This window comes from Trichoderma evansii (assembly GCF_050947405.1).
Source record: "Trichoderma evansii strain SZMC 28006 chromosome Unknown GGI43scaffold_21, whole genome shotgun sequence".
In the NCBI taxonomy this organism is placed as follows: domain Eukaryota; kingdom Fungi; phylum Ascomycota; class Sordariomycetes; order Hypocreales; family Hypocreaceae; genus Trichoderma; species Trichoderma evansii.
The window spans coordinates 63,464-83,980 of NW_028145185.1; the positions used below are offsets into that span (position 1 = coordinate 63,464).

The 20,517-nt window shown below is 49.0% G+C and overlaps 10 protein-coding genes across 10 annotated transcripts; 3 read left to right on the plus strand and 7 right to left on the minus strand.

The window, feature by feature from the left end:
* Positions 1-2: 2 nt before the first annotated feature.
* GGI43DRAFT_187175 (phosphatidylinositol-3,5-bisphosphate 5-phosphatase) lies at positions 3-3,563 on the minus strand. The gene is made up of 3 exons (XM_083199895.1): positions 2,131-3,563; positions 1,975-2,075; positions 3-1,921 (listed from the first exon to the last, which is right to left on the minus strand). The coding sequence occupies exons 1-3, from the start codon at positions 3,095-3,097 to the stop codon at positions 26-28; spliced, it is 2,964 nt and encodes a 987-aa protein (XP_083057364.1). The 5' UTR covers positions 3,098-3,563; the 3' UTR covers positions 3-25.
* A 23-nt stretch (positions 3,564-3,586) lies between these two features.
* Positions 3,587-7,138, plus strand: GGI43DRAFT_187164 (uncharacterized protein). The gene is made up of 2 exons (XM_083199894.1): positions 3,587-3,737; positions 3,793-7,138. Exon 2 carries the CDS (start codon positions 4,130-4,132, stop codon positions 7,010-7,012), a length of 2,883 nt encoding a protein of 960 aa, XP_083057365.1. The 5' UTR covers positions 3,587-3,737; positions 3,793-4,129; the 3' UTR covers positions 7,013-7,138.
* Positions 7,139-7,264: 126 nt separating this feature from the next.
* On the minus strand, positions 7,265-8,131 carry GGI43DRAFT_386700 (PAXNEB protein-domain-containing protein; the record flags this gene model as incomplete). Its single annotated transcript, XM_083203828.1, has 1 exon — positions 7,265-8,131. The coding sequence occupies one exon, from the start codon at positions 8,129-8,131 to the stop codon at positions 7,265-7,267; it is 867 nt and encodes a 288-aa protein (XP_083057366.1).
* Positions 7,949-10,067, minus strand: GGI43DRAFT_413413 (elongator complex protein 4). Its single transcript, XM_083206903.1, has 3 exons — positions 9,440-10,067; positions 8,623-9,381; positions 7,949-8,559 (listed from the first exon to the last, which is right to left on the minus strand). Exons 1-2 carry the CDS (start codon positions 9,870-9,872, stop codon positions 8,693-8,695), a joined length of 1,122 nt encoding a protein of 373 aa, XP_083057367.1. The 5' UTR covers positions 9,873-10,067; the 3' UTR covers positions 7,949-8,559; positions 8,623-8,692.
* A 94-nt stretch (positions 10,068-10,161) lies between these two features.
* GGI43DRAFT_187266 (DNA-directed RNA polymerase core subunit RPB8) lies at positions 10,162-11,017 on the plus strand. Its single transcript, XM_083199897.1, has 2 exons — positions 10,162-10,676; positions 10,780-11,017. Exons 1-2 carry the CDS (start codon positions 10,327-10,329, stop codon positions 10,883-10,885), a joined length of 456 nt encoding a protein of 151 aa, XP_083057368.1. The 5' UTR covers positions 10,162-10,326; the 3' UTR covers positions 10,886-11,017.
* On the minus strand, positions 10,751-12,906 carry GGI43DRAFT_187258 (NUDIX hydrolase domain-like protein). The gene is made up of 3 exons (XM_083199896.1): positions 12,655-12,906; positions 12,265-12,370; positions 10,751-12,134 (listed from the first exon to the last, which is right to left on the minus strand). The coding sequence occupies exons 2-3, from the start codon at positions 12,300-12,302 to the stop codon at positions 11,150-11,152; spliced, it is 1,023 nt and encodes a 340-aa protein (XP_083057369.1). The 5' UTR covers positions 12,303-12,370; positions 12,655-12,906; the 3' UTR covers positions 10,751-11,149.
* Positions 12,905-14,304, plus strand: GGI43DRAFT_413420 (OPI10 family protein). Its single transcript, XM_083206904.1, has 2 exons — positions 12,905-12,983; positions 13,043-14,304. Exon 2 carries the CDS (start codon positions 13,227-13,229, stop codon positions 13,833-13,835), a length of 609 nt encoding a protein of 202 aa, XP_083057370.1. The 5' UTR covers positions 12,905-12,983; positions 13,043-13,226; the 3' UTR covers positions 13,836-14,304.
* Positions 14,305-14,877: 573 nt separating this feature from the next.
* GGI43DRAFT_413422 (apyrase domain-containing protein) lies at positions 14,878-17,788 on the minus strand. The gene is made up of 2 exons (XM_083206905.1): positions 17,274-17,788; positions 14,878-17,168 (listed from the first exon to the last, which is right to left on the minus strand). Exons 1-2 carry the CDS (start codon positions 17,275-17,277, stop codon positions 15,166-15,168), a joined length of 2,007 nt encoding a protein of 668 aa, XP_083057371.1. The 5' UTR covers positions 17,278-17,788; the 3' UTR covers positions 14,878-15,165.
* Positions 17,789-17,818: 30 nt separating this feature from the next.
* Positions 17,819-18,893, minus strand: GGI43DRAFT_187380 (uncharacterized protein). The gene has a single exon (XM_083199900.1). The coding sequence runs from the start codon at positions 18,646-18,648 to the stop codon at positions 18,091-18,093; it is 558 nt and encodes a 185-aa protein (XP_083057372.1). The 5' UTR covers positions 18,649-18,893; the 3' UTR covers positions 17,819-18,090.
* Positions 18,806-20,366, minus strand: GGI43DRAFT_187373 (uncharacterized protein). The gene is made up of 4 exons (XM_083199899.1): positions 20,125-20,366; positions 19,699-20,060; positions 19,267-19,644; positions 18,806-19,211 (listed from the first exon to the last, which is right to left on the minus strand). The coding sequence occupies exons 1-4, from the start codon at positions 20,199-20,201 to the stop codon at positions 18,964-18,966; spliced, it is 1,065 nt and encodes a 354-aa protein (XP_083057373.1). The 5' UTR covers positions 20,202-20,366; the 3' UTR covers positions 18,806-18,963.
* Between the last annotated feature and the right edge of the window lie 151 nt (positions 20,367-20,517).

Consider the following 20,517-nt stretch of genomic DNA (forward strand, 5'->3'; position numbering starts at 1 on the left):
CCTTTTCCTGAGAGCCACAAAACGTTCAGTCAAGAGGCTGCTGCTTGAAGAAGGATTTGCCTCGGAGCCACTTCCCATAAGCTTTATATCTCTTCTTAGGCGCATCCTCTTCGGTGACAGTCAAAGGATTCTCTACTACCTTGACCAACTCTGAGTATACGTCTGCATCTTCGTCAACCCCTGACACCATAAGGCCTTGATTTAGCCAAGTACCATCAACATACTCCTGATACTCTGACGAGTCGATATCTATAGGAGTGTCGCTAGATACAACAAGTGGAAGATTTTGTGGATGGCGAATGTACCGTTCATAATCATCCGCCTCCTGATCCTTTACAACTGGGTTTAGTGCGTCATGTACCGCTTTGGTGAATGTCCACTGTGTTGTTTTAGATTTCTCGAGATCCGAAGACTTTTCTTTCAGATTCAGAGTATCTGCCGAAATAGAAGCTTTGGGTGAAATCATGGCTTCGTGACCATCGTATAGGCCCCAGCGTTCGCCGCCGTGTGATGGACGCAGCCAGAGATTTCGAGATCCATCCTTTATAGTTCCTGTATCGGAGAAAGTAACCGATGCTCGATCTCCTGTATCTAGTTGTCGGTAGGCTTGCGTTGAAGCAAGAGATGTGGTTGGCGACGTCGGCTCCTTTTTTACTTTTCTCTTTTCCGGATCGACATCACCATCGGTTCGGACTCGAAAGGGGCTGAGATCGTATCTACCATCTTGGGTTGCCTTTAGGGGTATATATTTAATGGTAGAGTTCATCTTGTACGCAAACATCTTAGGGAAGGAAGATAGGGTGGCAGGCCGATAATACTCTAGCCAATAATCGTCGAAAGATTCTGCGTTCTTGCAGCGGCCAAGAGCCGTTGGTGCTACAAAAGGCGGTATCTTCCGCTCTTCGAGATATGCCGGTGTAAACCAGTTGATGTAATTAGGTCTTCCCTTATCAGTCCATTCTCTAGGACTGGCGTGGTGAAGGTAGTAGTCTGTTGGCAGATCCCAAAGCATAGGTTGGCCTTGTGCGAAAATATAGTTGCCTAGGAAGAGATTGTATGCCTCTTGTCTTTGGCTGTCCAGAAACGAGTTATTGTAGTACCGCTTGAAACTTTCTATCATATCTCGAGAGTGGCTGGTCCATTGGTTGATTTTTCGATAGGTTTCCATGGTATTGACTAGCTGAGAACCACCGTATTGCACCGCAATAGTGTCTCCATGATCATGCCACATATGAGTAAAGAGATTCACGGCATCAGTATCGTATTCGACCGATGTATTTTCAAGTATCCCCAGAGCGTGAAGTTGATGACCCAACGCACGCTTGCCAATGACGAATTGTGCTGCATTGGTGCGATCTAAGCAGTCGATGCAATTGGTTCGGGCAATGCCGTTTTGAGCCGTCATACGGCTTGTAAGCCCATCGCCGTTTTGGAAGAAGCCCGTTGTCTTCAGGACCGATTCGGCGATTGTCTCCAGGTTTCCAATCACATCCCCACCTCGGATCTTCGAGGCACGGCTCATGTCCCACGCCTTGTGAATAATCTTTTTGTCGTCGGGCAGGAATTGGTTGAGGTAGTCTATGGCATGCGTGTACTCTGCTAGAAGTTTCGACTCTCTAGGTTGCCGTTCTTTGGACTTGATAAGGTTGAGCACATATATAGGCGCGCCATACCGCTCGAATAGATTATCGAAATGGAGCGCCGCAGCGCTATAGAAGGGATCTATCAGATTGAGCTCAATGGGTGGCTTTGGAGTCACGCCGGTGTTATCTTGGGTCCAATAGAGAGGTATACTTCCTCGGTGTTGGACGTAAGAAGTGTACTGAGGGCTGCAGTAAGGTCTCGGACCTGGAGCATGGAAAGATGTCGTCAAGGATTCAGCAACGATTTGCTCTGTCTCAACGTCATTGGCGACGTATCCCTGTTCTCGAGTAAGAATATGGCAACAATGTTATGAGATAAATGACAACCTACCAAGTCGTTTGCACCTCTTTTTAGAAAGCGAGCGCCAGCAAAATATCGTGACCGCCTGGCAATTACAGTGATATGTGCAGTTCGGCCATATATTGAAAGTGCTGGGCTGTATTAGTTAAGCGGCTCATGCAGTTTTGAGATTTATAGATGACTTGCCTGCTTGATCTATGTATCCATGTATGATAGGACGGCACCAATCATAAGGATCTTGAAGCGCGTCGACTGCTGGCTGTAATAAGTAGCTATTCCAGACGAACATTGAATTGAGATCTTCGTTTGGCCAAGGGATGGTGCCGTTGGCAAGCGATTTTCTCTCTCTGGTAATGTTGTGCTGGAGAGTTCGAGTAATGTCGTATGAATAGCTGTAGTAGAATGACTTGGTAAGGTCAAGCGTGTTCAATATTGTTAGGTAGCGCTGTTCCTCTGGCTTGTTGCGAGCGTCGACCTTGGATCGTCCGGGCGTCAGAGGCACCAGCTCTGTTCCCTCAACCTGGTGAATATAGTGGCCACCGATCATGGCAACAGTGCTCTTCTTGGTGATGAGAAGCATGTAGTATGGACCGGTAAATTTGATAAAGCCCAGCAGTCCCCAGGTGGTGCAGCGAAGTTTGATGCCTCCAGTGCCACGATTTCCATCATCGATTGTGTCGAGCAGCTGATTCACCTCCCTGAGACTGTAGATGATTTTGTCGTCGGTTATGTTTAGCTCAGCTCCCTCTGTGGTTCTATCAATCTTCAAGATTCTGTACCGCTTCTCGCTCACATCCACGCCGACCATGTAGTAGCGGCTTACGGTTTCATAGAGACTGAACTTGTGCATCTTATAGAACGACCGCCCATCGTCCTGGCTGCTCTCAACGTCGCTATCCTGATCTTCAGCCGCAGGGTTGGAGGCTCCCTGCGCGCGAGCCGCCGAGTCTGGGCTAGACATCCGGGCGAAGGGTTTTGCTACAGCTGGCTCATCATTGTCCTCATCTGGATCTCGACCCCATCCGCTGGCAGTTTTTGGGGTAGCAACAGCGGGGGCCTCAATATTCTGCAGCAGAAGAAACGCTGGAGTATCGTTCTCTGGCGTTACTGGCTTGGGTGATTTGCCGCTATGGTCTGTGGTATCCTGATCCATGAGAGCCTGAAGGGAGCGACGTGCATCTGACAAATAGTTGAAGATATAAGGTGCGGCCGTGCATAGACCGCTGGTATGCTACTGGGAGCGAGTGGCCTCTGGCAGCGCTCTTCAGAGTATTTGATACTGGCCACTCGTTGAACCCTGATCCTAGAAAAGGACCTCAAAGACGTAGAGAGAAGAGGAGAAAAAACAGGCTGGGGTCACTTAAGACGCCAGTTCCGTCACTACTTGGCTCCCAAATGATGCACTGCTTGCCACAACGATGGCTTGCTACGATAAGTGCTGTAGCGAGATCGGGGTACTCTGTGGCTTGGTGGACAATGCCGCTAGTGCTCGACTACGATAGTGCTCCATATCTGTGAGGATGTGAGAGCGTCTATAAGAATGTACTTATAGGGCTTATCCATATTGTGTATTTCATGAAGAAGCAACACGGTTTGGCGTTAATGGATAATGATTTACCTTTTAGCATACTGTGCTTATTGCTATTTATATTTCAGCGTCTTGATTGACTAGGTGGGAAGTAGCAGTACTTGCGCGTTGTTGCGCCGGGCTGGGCATTTGCACGAACTAAGGCATGATGTCGACACAGGGATGGTACCCGTACCTCTCCATGTACTAAGCCTTGCTAGTGGTAGTACGTACTGCGGACGTTGGGGATGCAAGGCTCAATGTTTACAAGATCTATCTAGCATGTGGTAGTGCTCTCATGACCTCCACTGCGGAGTTTCCAATGCCAGAGGAACCATTTCACGTCCCGGCCTAGCACTCCAGCACCTGTGCAGTAGCGCCAAGGCACTGCGATCCCCCACTATAATCTAAAGCACTCAGCGTTCTGCTGAGACGTGATTGTTTCACGGCTTCTCTCCAGAGGCACTTCGACGAATCCACCTGCGATAGCCCTGCTTGCGACTCCATCGCTCCTGGTCTCTTCCGACACCCTCTGGGACTCTCCAAGCGCGCTGCCTCGTGTGCCTCGGCCGATCGGACCTCCCCTCCGGCGCGGCCATCGCTTGACTGGCCTCGGCCATGCAGGATGGCATCGGAATAGCGCCGCCTCTGGCAGCGACACAGCAAGTTGGCGATTTCGACCTGACGACGACGAATGCCTGGTACAACCTCACGGCCCTCGCCCGCGCAGTCAACGTGACGCGGTATGCACCTCTGATCGAAGGCTTCGTCAAGGCTGGCCCGCGCATTGTGATGAAGCTGGGCTCCTTCATGGCAGCTCCCAATGCCCTTGGCCTTCCGGCCCAAAACGCCATGTCGTCTGCCATGCCCGAACCGGGGATTCTCGCTCCCGCTGCCACCGACTCGAGTCTCTATAGCAATATCGTCGATGCCGCAGCAACTCCCAGCGCCCAGGCAGGCTCGGCAGGGCAGCCGCCGCTCTTGTCTCTGGACGGAGTTCGGGGCTTGGGCAGCGTCTTCAACTATGCCACCAGCAAATGGGCCCTGTCTTGCATTGCCATGGCCGTTATCCTTAACCGGACTCATATCTTTGCTGCCACTCGCAGGAGATTGCGACTCCGCTGGCAAGTGAGGCTACTGGTGCGACTCGTTCCCTTTATTCTGCTGGTCTTCCAAGCCCGCCACCTTTTGCAGTCTATCCAATGCCAGACTTCACCCGATTTTTCGATGCTGAGATGGGGCGATTCCAACAAGACTTCTGACCTCATGTCTGCTCATGCGAATCCCTATCTGAATGCTATAAGCTCGACGCTACTTTTCGGAGCCTCGGATGAACAGTCTTGTGTTAATGTGAACATGGTACCGCCGCAAGATGCTGAGACCGCTGGAGAGCTCCAGGGCTCTCTATCTCGGCTGTGGCCTTTATTTACTTCTTTGTGTCTAAGCCAATTCCTTGAGACGCTTTCCTGTGCTGTACAGGGACGTCCCGTTGCCGCCGAGACGGGCATGACACTGTTCGAACAGTCACTTGCCTTTGCTGAAGCGGATGCTGCCATTAACAACCAGCTTGGTTGGGGCGCTTTTTCCAAATACCAAAACCTGCCTCCTATCCCAACCAGCAAAGGCAACACGATTACTCTGACACGATCGGCAATTCTCAGGCGTGTTAACACATCGCCTGAAGTCTTATGGATCGCCCTCCTATCGTCAATGACACATATTACAAGCCACGTCTTGGGCCTATTTGACCTTCAAGCCAAGTATCGGCTTGTGAATACGGGATTCTGGGCCTTGTGCTTTATGGGCAGTCTCGTCTGGAGCTTTTTCACTTTTGAGCCTGATAACATTGCGTCTCAAGGATTCTTCAGGTTTCCTACTGTCTGCATCATTGGATTTGTTCCCCATGTCTTGATTCTGGTTGGCATTGTCATGTGTCTGTTCATATACGGATTAGCACTGCTACTTACAGCCGCAATGCCGACAGCCAGCCAAGAACAATCTAGGATGAACTTTCGCCAGCGACTGCTTTATGCACATGAAAACATGCAAGCCAATGTCTCACTGTCGGAGCTTCGCATTACACGAGAGATGGATTTCTACACTGCACTGCTAAGAACAGGATTCGCTGCTATCACCATGGCCAGTGAAGCTGTTTATCTCAACGAAGACCGTGGCGTCAGTCTGAAGCGCCAGACCTGGCTCGAGGAGGCCCGTTACAGAGAAGCGGAGGAGTTGCGGAGGCAATGGATAAGCATGGGCCTCTCTGATCCACGTTATGATCAAATCGGCACTGTCGGACTAATACCTGTTAAAGAAGGGCCTCTTCTACCCCCTAATGGATATAGCCGAGAGCGTGCTGCACAAAAAATTCCTCGTGGCCGTGGCGATAAGGTGCTTAGAGTTGGTATCGGTGCTTCCGAGAGGAGCTCGAGATGGTTTCTCGCTTTGGAGTTCCTCATCAGCATTAACAAGCTGCTGGCAAGAGTTTTTGCTCTGTCCCTTTTATGGATTCTTGGTGTCTGCCGTATCCAGTCTCGCCCTGCATGGTTGCTTTGGCTGGCGCGCCATTCGAAGACTCCTGAGAATGAAAATGCATCAAGACCAAACCGTGGCCTTGGCGGAAGCAGAGATGCGACGGCGAAGCCTTTGGATCTAGATGCGACTCTGAGGACAGACGCCTTAGATATCGAGGCTGAATTCAGACGAGTTGGTACGAGCCAAGATGAAGAGGCCCTGGATAAGGATCTATACAAATACTGGCTCAAAGGAGGATGGTGGGGATCTCAGGATATGAGCGGAACATATCAGCCTCGTGAAGAAGAGGAAGACTGGGATAATACCAGCGCAATCACCATGACCACAAATGGAGGCGATAGCGACGACGAAGAAAGAGACGGCTGGATGTCAGATGAGGGTAGCGGGCAGAGAACACCAACTCAGCGATCACCACGACCCGGTCGCGAGGGCACCCCGTTTCTGGATAGTCCACTGGCTATGGGTGATTTGGCTCGCCTTTTGCATCCTGCTAGCCTGGAGGAGCGGCAAGAAGCAGAAAGACTTGCAGCGCATCTTCAAAGCGACCGCATCTTGACCAGGTCTGGCTTTAGACGAATGGAGCAGCTGCAACGGACACGAATTCTGACAGTGCAGACTCCAAAGGGAAAACAGCTGAAGAATCTCGGTCCTCAGGGCCGTCTCACAAAGCTTAGCCCGGACGAAGAAGAGCTTCTTCTGGAACAGTTGATCTGGTCGAAACGACAAGCCTCACCAGGGAAAGATGGCCAGCAAAGCTCTGAGACAGGCGAAGCGCCGACGCTTACCGAGGGAGAGAGTCCTTCTTGCGTTGTATGCCAGTGCTCACCACGTACTGTCATCGTGTGGCCGTGCCGCTGTCTCAGCTTGTGCGACGACTGTCGTGTTTCTCTAGCTATGAACAACTTTGACAAATGTGTGTGCTGTCGCCGCGATGTCATGAGCTTCAGCCGGATCTACGTTCCCTAGAGTATGTTATATGGTAGCATCCGAGGCTTAAAGCATGACTGCTTTAACAGCTGAGAAATTCTTGTTTTTTTTTTTTACTTATATTCATATCTGGGAGTTGGGGCGGACAGCTTGATTGCTCTATCTTTGGCTTTGGAGTTCAGCTTTTTATTTATTTCTCTTCTTCTTCTAGACTGACGTCGTATTATATATAATGCACTCTTCCTTTCAATAGCGGAATTCGTGTTTATAGTATCAATTAACATTAACATGCTACATGCCAGCCCACTCTATACTGAATGTTCTCACAGGAGATGTGACCATATCAGGACTTGTAGACGGTTTACGGCCGCCTATAAGAAACGCTTTCTTTACGGCTGTTGCCAATCTGCCGCCGCCTACGATATCAAGGATAGGTATCTCTTCCTCCCAGCCGTATTCATTTGCCATGAAATGAGCATGGAAACGCAAAGGATCACCTGGGTAGACACTATAACGTGACCCGAATCGAAGTCCCGGGGTCATATAATACCCTGACCCCAGCATAAACTGGCACAACGATCCTTTTTCTGAGTTACGAGGTTCCACAGGCAATGTATTCGCTTCTGGGGAAACATAGTTGATGCTAGATGTTGGTGTGACGCCCAACAGAGTCACTTGGCTATTGCGGGGCGATGGATTTCCATCCGATTTAAGGGAACCACTAACCGCTGTTCCGAGGTCGGCAGACGGAACAGCTGAGCTGGAATCACGCGCTTTCTTATTCTTTTTGCTGGTTGTTATGGAGGCTTTCTGCGCGTTTATCTCGGCAAACACCTTTTGCGCAGTCTGTTTCCGCAGCTGCAGCGAGCTGACATAGGCCCTCCGCGAGTCGGGATCCAGAGACTGCAGAGCCGACTTGTGAGCGGCCACATCATCTACGACGTACGCGACGTTTGTACGAATTAGAGAGTCTACCTCTTCAGGCCGGAGCTCAATTGGCAAACCCAAGAATATGTTTTGCGTTGGCTGCTGCGGAGTAGTTCCCACCAAGGTGCCATTGGTGTTTGCCTGGCGGCGGAGCGCGCTCACGGCGTCTGGGTCAAACACGAGGTAGCGCCCTGAGATGTTGGCAATGCGAATCAACTTGGGGGATTCCATTGTGGCTATAATCCTGTAGACGCAAGTAATGATTAGTCTCACACGCTTGCAAAGAATGATGAATTGAATTGGTTCAATGAAAAGGAGTGTAATGGAAAGGTCATAAGTCGTCTTCGTAAAATTTGATTTTGTCATCAATATATTCAGGGGATTGACAGATATTCAAAAAGAATAATCATGTAAAACTCCAAAGAGGTGTTTGAATGCTATAAAATTGCACAAAATTGATTGCTTACCTTGCATGTCTGCCAGTCTCTCTTTCTTTAGCCTCTCCAGCTTTCGAATGAGGAGATTGAGAAAGAGAGATTTGAAGAGGTTGAAAGGAAGAACTCAAGTTTTTTGGTAGCTCTTATACTAAAAAATACGGATCTAGTATGGTGGGGGAGAGCTCTATGCCCCAGTAGAGGAATAAGTATCCACTAAAAATTCTTATTCCGCATTGAGCGGCCCTTAGTACTGGTTAAGTGCATATTATACTTCGTCAAACTCACCAGCATACTAGATCTCACGTAAAGTCTATAGGCGTAGGCAAAAAAGGTAAAATTGAGAAGATATTCAAAGCTAAAAATCAAGCTTTGGTTTGCTCTCATTCGATGGCCCATTTGAAGGGCCCTCCTCATCTAATAATGGCGGCAAGCTATAAGGTGTGATAATAAGGCCGCTTGAAGCACTGAGCTTGAAGGACATGTCCTCCTTCACCCAGCTTCCTTCCAGACCTCCTCCCTTTTCATGGAAAACAGGCAGAGAGTGGATTCTAAAGAGTCCCTGTGCCTTATTCTCATTTGACGAGTTTCGGTCAACAGGGTGATGTGGCTGTTGCTGAAGCGGTATCATCTCTACGACACCGTCGCATTGAAGCTCCGCTCGTCGAATAAGACCTGTCGAACGGGGATATAGCGAGACAGGAAGCGTCATCATTACAACAACCCTTGAAGGGAACTGCCGTAGCAAAGCTCTGATGTGATGCAGGAACTGCAATATCTCCTGTGGCCGGCAAGCTGACGGCGGATATATCGTTGGTGATAGTAAGCTTGGGATGACGATTCTGTGAATAGAAGTTGGGGGTGAGCTCTTCAATCTAGTTGTGATGTCACTGATGAATCGCCGGAATGGTGACTGTGTTGGATCCATGCCGCCGCCACGTGTAGTGTAGAACTGCCCCTGGGCAACGCTGTCCTCCAAGCGAGCTGAGAGGTCAAAGGTATGACAGAATGGAGCTATGCCTTCTGCCGAGTCTGATATTGAGGGTCCTATTTTGTACTTTGTTAGTATATGAGTTGCACCTGGACAAAGAGAGGAATTCCTTACCGCGTGAGGGTGTGGTTCTGCTGCTCAACGCCTCATATCTCCAAGCAATCTTCATCTTGCTGTCTGAAGACTTGGAACTGCTAGAGTCCTTGGATCGACTCTCGCTTGCCAGCCCTGGAAGCTCACGTCGCCAGTGATCCCCAAATCCCAAGACATGCACATGCTGACCCTGAACCAATCCTTCGGCAGCAAAATAGCGAAGTAAAATCCCACCGAAATCTGTCGTTCCCGACTCTTCAATAAGAAGAGAAGTTCCCATAGGTAGTCCAGCATGGCCTGCTAAGAGCTGGTCCAAGGATGAAGTACCAGTAGAGGTAGTGAGCCTTCCATCATGAGGAGAAGGTCGGGTTCCTGGAACTGATACTTTGGCTCGATGCAGTTCTGGAGTAGTCCCAGCGATGCCAATTACGGTATTCCTTTTTCGAAAGGACATGCTAAGGTTTTTTTTGGCGTTTGACTCAAAAAATGGATGGATTTCGTCAACTATATCCACTGCTCTTGTAAAGCCAAGGGGTTTCGGCGTATAATCTGTAAAAGCACCGAGTAATTTTTCTGATAAAATACAGTTTTCGTCTCAGAAATATTAGCGAAGCGAAAGTAGCAGTCGATCTCGGTGCTTTCATTCCTTCATCTAGCTATCATACTTTATCGATGCTAATAGCCCCGATCCACTGGTGCCGCAGCCACATATATGCATCTATCCGAGCTACACCCCTCCAACCCGAATATTTTCTAGAACGATTTCAAAAGTTTCGAGGCCAAAGAAAAGCAGGCTATACTACCTATCGATTCCTACGCCCATACGAATCGAAGCCGATCTCTTCGAGACTCTGCATATTAACAGATACACCACCAATCGTAAAACCAAAATTCCAAATTCTACAATCATGTCTGGCGGCGGCAGTGGCGATGCCACTCTTTTTGAGGAAGGCTTTACCGTCACCACCTACAACCAAGAAAAATATGACCGAGTCGCACGCATCATGTGCACGTCCATCGACTCCCAGACCCTGCTAGAACTGGACATCAACATCGAATTATTCCCTTGCAACGAGGGAGACACACTGCACGTTGTTCTTACCACCACATTATCACCAGATGGCAGCAAGGAGGATGACAAGGGCTGGAGAGACGTTGGCAAATCCGGCGATGCGCCAGCGACCCTCGCCGACCTCTACGACTATGTATGCTACGGAAAGATCTATAAGTTTGAGGAGACCTTTGATGGCAACACCATGTATGAAGATCCGTCCATAACCAGTGACAACATTCTCTGCGTGGGATAAAAAGAGAAAAAGAGAGAATTTGATTGCTAACCCTGTGTGCTTCACTACGTTTAGTAACGCTTACGTCTCCTTCGGCGGGTTGCTCATGGCACTGAAGGGACCGGTTAAGAAGCTGACACCACTGCGAGTTGACAACGTCTATCTGTTGATCAAGCGGTAAACGAAGAAGCAGAGCGAGTCATTGCATTACAAACAGGGGAGCCGTGAGAGGGAGAATAAAAGTTACATCAGACATGGACAGCTGGCGCCTTTAATTTATCAAGTCACATCGAGAAGGCACAAAAAGCCCGACATTTTGGCATTAGACAAAAGAGAAAAGCTAAAGGGAAGCTATAACAGAGAGGAAGGGGGGCACAGCGCCATATATATCATTTCATGCGAGAGAGCCAAGAAAGAGACAGAGAGATATTGGTCAACAGCTTCCTTATACTACTTCAGCTGACTCAGTAATATGACCTGGCCAGTTGGATTGGTGTGGACCAGGGAATGGGAGCTCTCGGGTCATTTTAGCCTTGATCAGGGCCAAATCGGGCTCGTTGGCTTCGGTCAGAATGCCATGACGAATGAAGAAATCAATCATTACCATAGCGCAGTTGGGCTTGAATTTTGCGTCTCCCAAGTCCTTCTTAATCTCCTCCACATCGCGCAGCCGAAATTCTTCAACTTCGCCATCCTTTGGAAGAGGTATAACGTCGGCAGGTAGTTTAAGGTCATAAACCCATTGGCATTCAGGATAAATATAACCATCCTCTCCAATATGCTTAGCCTCAGTGATGTAGATGTATGTGGCATTGCCGACCCATATAGCAGAGTTACGAACCAATGCATCGGGAAGGCTTGCCTCTTCATCAGCCTCTCGGATGATGCATTCAAAGGGGTCTTCGCCAGTTGTCAGACCACCAGCCACAGTGTTATCCAGCATGCCAGGGAAAGTTGACTTGTCAGATGCTCGTTTTGGCACCCAGATTTTAATGCCGTAAGGAGCAGTTGGATCCTCAACGTAAGCAACCATGTGTACTCCATATCTCGCGGCGCCAAATAGACCGACAGCAGCCCTTTCCACGCTGAAGAGAAGCTCTCCCCTTCGGCCATAAACCGGCCAGAGCTCGTTACGCCATCCTTTGAGAGACTTGAACGTGGCATTTTTATGCCAATGGCCTGTTAATTTTGTCACAGCACGAGTTCGCTCCTCTTCCGTCTGTGGCGTCCTAAACAGCATGACAGTGCGGTCTGACATGTTTAAACTCATGTCGCCACGGATATCTTCTGGAGTTTGGGATAACTCTTTGATAACCCAGTCTGGCACATAGCCGATGGCATATTGCCCATCTTCATCTTCCCAGAGAAGCTTGAATAGGCTATCCCGCAAGTTCTTCGCCTCAACAGTTTGCTCATCATCGTACGGAAACCTGTCAGAGGTGGTGAGTTAGTGACTAGCATACTATCAAGAGTCCTGCCACTGGTTGAATAGAGCTTCCTCTTCTTTCCACAGCTCCCTCCAGCTCCTTTGTAGCTGAGAGTAGTGAGAAGCAAACGCACCTATCCGTAGCAGCAATCAGCTCAAGGTTAGACTTCATGGTGGATAGTGGATTATGTGAGAACAGGATAGTCCTGAAGGCTTATTATTTGGTGCTTCGAACAGTTTCTAGATATACGATTAGAGGTGGTTGTACTCGTTTAGCACGTCATGAGGTGGGACAAAAGAAAGATCTGCAAATTTTGATAGATTCTTGCTGGCTAAGAATATGACATTTCAACCGTCAAGACGCCCTAGTGCCGCTTGACACAAGAGAAAAGGATCCAAGTTTTCATGAGAAGTGCTACGAGTTGCTTCCAGATAGTAACAGGCAGCCATCTGCAGCTAGCAGGCAGGGAATCCTACCAGCAGTAACCAAACAGCAAAGGAAAGTGAATGATCAACAAACGTACTGGTAAATGAAGATGTTTTAGTATAAAGGCCCGCAATCAAATCACCTCCAGGTATTTAATAGCGCAGGAAGGATTGTGAGGAGCAAGAATACTGGGTTTATAACCGAGGGTAAGTTGGATCTACCTGCCAACAGCGCAAGGAAGAGAAGTACTGCTAGGTTGTAGTCATTGGTACGAGTAATAGGGTGACCTGCTATTGCTGCAGCAAGGCAGCGTTAAAGCCTTCCTTCCAATTCCTTCCAACCGTCCTATAGTTTTTTTTCCCATCATTTTCCCCAGCAGTTAAACTATATTTTTTCCTGGTTCCCACTTGTGACTAACTGCCTTAAGTAGCAATTTCTTCCTTGCCTTTCCCACAATTTCTTTTTAGCTAAAGCTCCAGCTCCAGCACCACCACAACCTCCGATTAATCCTTGTTCGCATCGCAAACTACTACCCCACGTCATCAGATCACACCAGCTGTGTCACACAGCTCCAACAACAGCCAACTCGAACAATCAACCCAGCCAAACACACTACAATACCAGACAATACAACACAAACGACTAGAAGCAACAGCAAAAACAGCAACAATGTCCGGCCCTCTCTTCGGCATCGTCCCCGCCGGCCAGCCTCTCATCACCGAGCCGACCTCAGCGCCATCCCCCACCTCATTCCTCTACGCCCTTCCCACGACAAAGCCCTTCTCTCACATCGTCGTCTTCCTCCTCCCAAACGTCGTCCTGCCAGAGAACTCCGCCGCCGCCATATATCTCACCACCGTCCGCGATGTCGCCGCCGCCTCACAGGCCAACACGACGCCCGATTTCCGCTTCCTGGGCGGCATCGGCCCTGGCAAGGAGAGCGCAATGTTCAAGATCGGCGCCGACGCCAGCGGCAGCGGTTTCATGATTGGTGTTTCAATCGAGTCTGCCGACTCAGTCGGCACGCGACTGCAGGAGCTCGCCGCCAACAAGGCCTCCAACAGCGGTAGCGGCGCATCAGGTGCGACGTCAACAACAACCGCCGTCCTCGCCCAGCGCATCATCCAAAACGCCTTCAACTTCCTCACCAGCTTCAGCGGGACTGCTGGCCCCGGCGGTGTCGAGGTTGTTCCTCTCCGGGCCTTTGAAGATTGGTGGCGCAAGTTCGAATCCCGAGTTCGTTCAGATCCTAGCTTCCTCGAGAGGCAGGCCGATTGATATAATTCTTTTTCTTCTTTATATCTGCTTCATTTGCATCTTCTCAGCCTTTGCTTTTCTCCAATTTTTGGATTTGTAGCGTAGAGTAATTTCATCTTTCTCAATATCACGGCTCCCTCTGTACCATTATATCGCCATACACGTATCAAGGTCTAGGTAGGGACTGGCAATATCTGTATCTCACAGTTGACAAAAGCTACAGTGTAAAAATAAGCTGCACAGCCTAGGATAAGAGTCCGTAACTTAAGTGTCTGATGTAAAAACATAATACTATCTATTTCCTCTAGACTTGGAGAGATATGCTACCTATTGCCGTGACTTCTTGGTTTTTTAAGGGAACTGTTGTTCAGCATCCCAGTTTCGTTATCCAGCACCCCGGCCGTGATTTAACAAGGCAGTCAGCGCACGTATAAAATATTCAACCACTGGATAATACTTGAGCCGGTAGAAGCAGTAGAAGCAGTAGAGGCAGTAGAGGCAGTAGAGGCAGTAGAGGCAGTAGCAACAGCTGGGGTGCTGGATAACAAAATTGGGATGCTGCATAATATATCCCTTTTATATATCAATGTAGCTTCTCCTTTTCAGCTCGGGCTTTTGCTTCCGCCTTCTTTTTGCCGATTATAGACGTCGTTGCTGTCTCTTTTTGGTCCCCCTTGGCCATCTTAATCAGCTTAGGTTTGAAGTTAATGGTGTGCGTGTTGGATCGTTGATTTTGATCTGCATGCTTGAGAATTCTTCTACGATGAATAAGGATTTCATCCCTCGTCCAGGGAATCACCAAGGGCTTATATACCTGCTGCAGTTGATTTCCTTATTGTTGGCTTCCCCACTGTTGCGTCCTTGAGTCATTGACGTAGAACTTTCATCTTCGGTGTGGAAACTGTATCTTGAACCTTATTGTTGAGCAATCTAGGCTCTGACTTTAATTGACCATAGGTAGTTTGGCCAAGCTACCTGAACCTTATTCTTTTGGATATCCTTCAGGTACCTATTTATCGAGTCACGAATTTGGGGGCCAGGTATAGCCGGCTTTTGCATCGACTTTTGCAGCCTATTTCGAGCTTATATAAAACTGGATTTATAAATAAAATCTCTATACTATCTATTATGTTTCTCATTACGCTCTGAATGAGCAATCTTTCCTCAAGCCGGCTTGAAGGCATTATTACAGTCCACCCAAGACCCCTATATACATCTTTTCCAAAACAAGGCGGCTATTGTGCAAAAAGCGGAGCTGACAACGTGAGATCCCGTATGAGCTTTTGACATGTCCAACGTATAATCATGACTTTCTTTTCGGAGAATTTGTCCTCGTCCTCTACAACCATTACTAGCTCTCTTGGGGTATTATCGAATTCTTCAGCCGTGTCGGACTGCCAGTCCTACTGCGACGGCCAGCATTCAGCATCTGAAGTGAAGGGGCAAGTCGTTCGCAGCTCTCGGTTCGTACAACAAGGCCATGCCTGTCCATTACTGACGGTGGTCGGAGGTCGTCAGATCGCTCGAAATTCAATCTCGGTCCAGCTAAGCGAGAACCTCGTACGGATCTTGATACCTCACCACCGTCTGAGCAATCAGTCTCGTCAGACTCTGTGCCTCCAAGTTCAAACTCTGCCGCATCGCCGCCTTCTTCCATTATTCTCTCATATGGCGTAGAGTTTCTGCCAAAGAGTCTTCTCACAAAAGACGAGCTCCTGGCTTTGCGGTAACGCCGGAACTTGTTAATCACCCTAGAGCCCACTTCGGTTTTCCTTAAGAGATAGGCAATAAGGAACAGGATCAACATCACCACTAACAGGCTGGAGAATGGCTTAGACCGACCCGTAAGAATGTCGTCGTCGTCGTCATCGTCATAGTCGTCGCCGATATTTGAAAATAGTGGCTTAGACCCGGCAAATTCAAAATCAGCAGGGATTTCTGATCCTGTATTGCTTCCGAATCCAACAGGAAGCGGTGTCTCTTTGGGGGGAATTTGTCCAGCGGCGTAGAGAACCATTTTGCCCAAGGTCCAGCTGACTTCGACGCCGCCAATCGTATCAATTGGCTGGAAAGGGTCCAAGAATCCCTTGTCTCTAGCTTTTTCCAGCGCTTTGGTTGCATTGACTTTGTGGCTGGGAGTATCTCCTAAGCCAATGCGGGGGATGCCAATGCCTTCGTATAGCACATTGATCAGCCAAGACGCCTTGAAACAGGCCTCTCGGGCGTTCTCGGCCTTTTCTTCCAAAGTCTTTTTTCGCTTGTCAAGCCCGTTTTCGATGACTGACCAATCCTGACTGCAGAAATTATTGACCTCTTGCTCGTAGGCAATCAAATCGTAGACTTTGCTCTCTTGGCCAAAGACGCCATGTGTCGTGTGCCAATACTCGGAAACTCCAATGAAGTGGTTTACATCAAAGTCAATTGCGGGAACATGTTGACCATTAAGTAAACACGGTTCGTCGTCGCATGGAACATCTTTGCCAAGCAATGGGTAGGTTTTGCGTAGGCACTCTTCAAACATGCCGGTGCCCACAAGCGCATCGTCTGATGCCTTGCCAGAAAGAGGCTCGCCCGAGAGCGTGGTTCGCAAACCTTTTGGTAGACAAGGATCCGGAATATCGCCCTTCGCACTGCCGTACTGCTCCTGTAGACTCGTAACAAATCTTTCTCGTGCTTTGTTGGCACCGAAGCCTAGCCAAGAAGCCGTAAACACTTTGTATTCAGCGGGAGAGCCATCTAGTCGTCGCAGTCGAACTAGTTTGAGATCATCGGAGTGCTTTTCTGCCTCTGTCGAGTTTGGCGCAAAAGCAATTTGCGCGGATGCGCCGCCCATATCCAAAAAGCCATAGGTGTGGTGGCCTTTGCCATGTGCGTGTTCGTCGGGTTTGTCGAAGCCTCCAAGCAGGTAATTGGCAGCGATCCATCCATATAAGCCCTCTGTTTCGCCCGAGATGACTTGGATATTGCTCGCACAGTCGGGAAGCTGGAATTGCGTGTTGGCCTTGAGATATGTGCATATGCCGTCCAGCAGCGCTGTCTGCTGGTGCTTGGGTAGGAATCGAACACCGGCTGTTGCGAGGAGGAAAATGGGCGTCTCGGGGACCTGCGATGCCGGGATCTCGTTGAGGGCTGTTTGGACAAGTGCTTTTAAGTGATCGGGACCGACGGAGGCGACATTTTCGGCAAACGTAGAAACTCCCGGGTGAATCTTCTTGCTCTTACGGAGTTTCAACTTTGGTAATATGTGACCCTCCGAGGCAGAAGCCTGCTTCAGGGCCTTGGCGGGATCTTTCCATTTGTAGACATACACACGGGTCCCCGAAGAGCCAGCATCGAGAATTACACCGTATTGACCTGCGCAATCACATCGCATTAGCGAAACCAAAAGCCTCTCTTTATTTTCTCGTCCTCTTCCAACGAGCTTCTACGAAAATTGAATATGCGGGAGTCGCGGTTTACCCATCAGAGCATGCGGGCCACGGGAATGAGCTCGAGTCTCGCGTGGCACCTTGTTATTTGTTGTTTAATTGGGCTGGGGCTTAGAAGAATGCGCAGCGAGGGATCGATCGACTTGCGCAGCTGCGGCTCCGTCAATGGGGGGGGGGGGGGGAGAATGAGGAACAAGGTCGCAAAAGACGGACAAGAAAGTCGGTAAGAAATCTTTGTCTCTCGGCCAGCCCCAGAAGAGAAGTGGGATTAATGCTGAGGAATGGAGGCTTCTGGAGACGGCGCAATCATGGGGGTTCGATAAGGAAAGCCGTAGGATTAGTTGGACTAGCAGCAGCAAAATGCAGGGGTATATTAGAAGCAGAAGAAGAGGAAAAGGGCTAGCGAGCGATTCGAATTGAAGGAAACGGCAACACAGAGGCCAGACAGGGATCGAGGTTGAACGACCAAGTGATTGAAACGAGAGACGGTGCAGCGGTTGTGGTGCGACAAGATGCTGCAAAGTTGCGAAAAATGTCAAGTCCAGCGTTGGCGGTACTGACGCGGACTCGCAGTTGTCGGGCCACTCACAGGCTCTGGACGTCTCACGCACAGCCAGGCGGCCCGCGCCACACGGGGGTACCTTTACGCCATGCTGAGAATTGCGCAGATCAGTCTCTGTACTTGAAACAGAGTGACAGCCCCAAGACGCGCAAAGTATCTAGACTTTTCCCGCTTATCTTTCAGGTTCCTCCACGCCATCCACGCCATGCTATCCCCATCCCTGCTTCGTCACCACTCCTAAAGATAGAATACGAAGTCTCATGCAGCAGCTCATGTCCGCTTCGAGTCAAACCGCACATCTACGCTGACATGATTGGCCCTGCACCCCACGCATCACGAGCTTTTGCCCGTGTTTTGCTAGAGTCGCATCACATCTCGTCACATTGTATTTATGACGATTCTTGCTTTCAGCTGGCAGTCGTCTTATCGTGAAAGGCGGGTGCGAAGATAGCGCCTCTCTCGGCTTGCCCAGCTTCTTCATGTCCAGCTTCTTTGTGTCCAGCACGATGCCTTTGGTGCCATATACCGCAAGAGCTGTTAGATCCATTCCTGGGAAGTTGAGCTGAGCCAAAAACAGGTGATTGACTACGTTTACTGGGATAGAGTTTCTATCTTCGTCTCCTGCGGGCCGTGGCGTATTATTAGCATTTGCATCAGTAGCCCGTTGTTTCTTGTACATGTGGTTGAGCCCCTCTTCTCGTTTCCTGTGTAAGTCAATATTAGAAAATACCCTTTTGGCGAACCGATAGAGCCTTTGTGAGAGAGGTGCAATGTTGGAAATGTGCCCCAGAGATGGTGGATTCCACCGTAGATATCGTTCGCTTTCCATCATTTCGAAACACATGGCTAGAAAATGTGTTGATTCTGAAGTATTTGGGAGAGATGGAGGGAAAGAGCCACATATTTAATATGCATCTTGTCGCTGGCCCCTCTTATGATCGTTTGCGAGCTTGTTCACTTAGCGAACTATAGAAAGCGAGCCAATCTTTGTAAAACATTGTTCACGTTGCTTTCAAAGTAGATGTATTCTCTTTTTTGCTGCACTAGCACTAAATTGTTCAATCTCGGTTCGTCTCAAAGAAATCGCTAATAAATATCATTGTCACAAAGATAATATCACCAGGCCAACGCTTCACCTCTCATAATCAAGGTCAGCCTATCAGAGACCCTTTAACGATCCATTTAGTCCAGAATGACCAGCCGGTTGTCCAATCTTTAACCCAGATGTGAGGCCAACACCAGCCCATCCATTAGGCTGCTGGGGGAAACTTGGAGAACTCGCTCCCGACGGCCTCATGTCGTCCCCTCTAGTCAATTCGATATTATTGGGGACACTAGGGCGAAAAATCTCTGCAGAAAGTCGACCGCTTGCGCTTTGACGGTATGATCGAGCTTCCGGGACATGGTCTATCATCGCTACGGGTTAAACCGATATTAAATCCACAGGTATGATATGCCTCACCATAAGCTTGAGGCCTCTTTCTTGGCCAGCGACTCTCACTCTCGTACGGCTGTACATTCGACCCAGGCGGGACCGTGACAAAATCAGTGGCGTCGAATCTTAGCCCACGGTTGAGAGGGAAATTGCGCTCGTTATCGCCATTTAAGCTGTGTGAACGGAATACGTTGGGCGCTTGGTTGCTGGTTGATGTTTGGGGCACCGATCTAGTGGAATTGTCTACAGCGTCGAAAGCCGCTTGCTCAATTTGACTCAACTCGGCCCTTTTCTTGACTTTGTTGTAAAGTTCCTGCGTTTGAAACAGCTTGCGACTTTTGTCTTGATAAGCTCCTGCGAGTTCGCCATTCTTTTGCTGTAAGGCATCCCGTGATGCCGTCACGTCTATGTTGGTAAGCTTATGGGACTCAGAAGAGAGATGGTTTGGAGGCTACTGACTCTTCAGCTTCTCGTATAAGCCATTGATCTCAGCAGACGAATCTCTATTTACTTGATCGTATCGATTCCACAATGCTGAGTGTTTGTCTTTGAGCGACTTGTATAGGTGATGTTGATAGTATAAATCATGAGTAGCTTGATATGACCAAAAGCTGATGGCTCGTCCAGCACACTCCATGATTATGTTGGGACTCAAGCCACTGAGAACGCACGTTTTAAATTCTTCTGTAGGATTCAAGCTGATGAGAGCGACGTCTTCCTCTTTAGGTAGCTGAACGTTGCATACAGGGCAAATGGTGCATCTTTGGTCCCCTTGGGCAACGAGGCCAGATTTTTGAACGCATTCGAGGCAAAATATGTGACTAGATAGCGAACGAGTCGTCAGCACGCGTTATGTAAACTTGCAGGTCCCATTGATAAGCCAACCTGCAAGTCGTTACGAGTGCCCGGTCGGTAAGCTCCTTTCTGCACTTGAGACTGTTACAGAGGAGTGTATTTTCCATTTGGAATTGAGACTTGTGGTATATCCCGAGCGAATTTTAGCTCGGTGCATGGATGGATATTAATCGAGAAAAGCACGGCTGTAACAATCTTCCGGTCTGATGGGCAGCTCTCTGAGAATCAGCCAAAGCAAAAAGGATGTCGAAAAAGAAAAGATTATAAAGCCTCATTGTAAGTAGTCGGGCGGCTTTGGGAGATTTTGAGGTGCCTTGTTCGGTGCTCCTTCCTGGCCATCTCAGTCCTAGGTACGTTTTGGACAATCTATCGCCTTATCTTGGCGAAGTTCTTCCTAGGAAGGAACCTCTTACTTGGTGAGTT

Excerpts from the sequence above, each read along its gene's own strand:
- GGI43DRAFT_187175 (XM_083199895.1), bottom strand. The coding sequence starts at position 3,097 with ATGGATCAGGATACCACAGACCATAGCGGCAAATCACCCAAGCCAGTA. Across the intron at positions 2,076-2,130 it reads TGGATACATAGATCAAGCAG|CACTTTCAATATATGGCCGA; the intron begins GCAAGTCATCTA and ends AATACAGCCCAG. Across the intron at positions 1,922-1,974 it reads AAAGAGGTGCAAACGACTTG|GGATACGTCGCCAATGACGT; the intron begins GTAGGTTGTCAT and ends ACTCGAGAACAG.
- GGI43DRAFT_187164 (XM_083199894.1), top strand. The coding sequence starts at position 4,130 with ATGCAGGATGGCATCGGAATAGCGCCGCCTCTGGCAGCGACACAGCAA.
- GGI43DRAFT_413413 (XM_083206903.1), bottom strand. The coding sequence starts at position 9,872 with ATGTCCTTTCGAAAAAGGAATACCGTAATTGGCATCGCTGGGACTACT. Across the intron at positions 9,382-9,439 it reads CAGAACCACACCCTCACGCG|GACCCTCAATATCAGACTCG; the intron begins GTAAGGAATTCC and ends AGTACAAAATAG.
- GGI43DRAFT_187266 (XM_083199897.1), top strand. The coding sequence starts at position 10,327 with ATGTCTGGCGGCGGCAGTGGCGATGCCACTCTTTTTGAGGAAGGCTTT. Across the intron at positions 10,677-10,779 it reads ACCTTTGATGGCAACACCAT|TAACGCTTACGTCTCCTTCG; the intron begins GTATGAAGATCC and ends CACTACGTTTAG.
- GGI43DRAFT_187258 (XM_083199896.1), bottom strand. The coding sequence starts at position 12,302 with ATGAAGTCTAACCTTGAGCTGATTGCTGCTACGGATAG. Across the intron at positions 12,135-12,264 it reads CTGATTGCTGCTACGGATAG|GTTTCCGTACGATGATGAGC; the intron begins GTGCGTTTGCTT and ends CACCTCTGACAG.
- GGI43DRAFT_413420 (XM_083206904.1), top strand. The coding sequence starts at position 13,227 with ATGTCCGGCCCTCTCTTCGGCATCGTCCCCGCCGGCCAGCCTCTCATC.
- GGI43DRAFT_187380 (XM_083199900.1), bottom strand. The coding sequence starts at position 18,648 with ATGTGTTTCGAAATGATGGAAAGCGAACGATATCTACGGTGGAATCCA.
- GGI43DRAFT_187373 (XM_083199899.1), bottom strand. The coding sequence starts at position 20,201 with ATGGAAAATACACTCCTCTGTAACAGTCTCAAGTGCAGAAAGGAGCTT. Across the intron at positions 20,061-20,124 it reads GCACTCGTAACGACTTGCAG|TCACATATTTTGCCTCGAAT; the intron begins GTTGGCTTATCA and ends TTCGCTATCTAG. Across the intron at positions 19,645-19,698 it reads CTTATACGAGAAGCTGAAGA|ACGTGACGGCATCACGGGAT; the intron begins GTCAGTAGCCTC and ends TTACCAACATAG.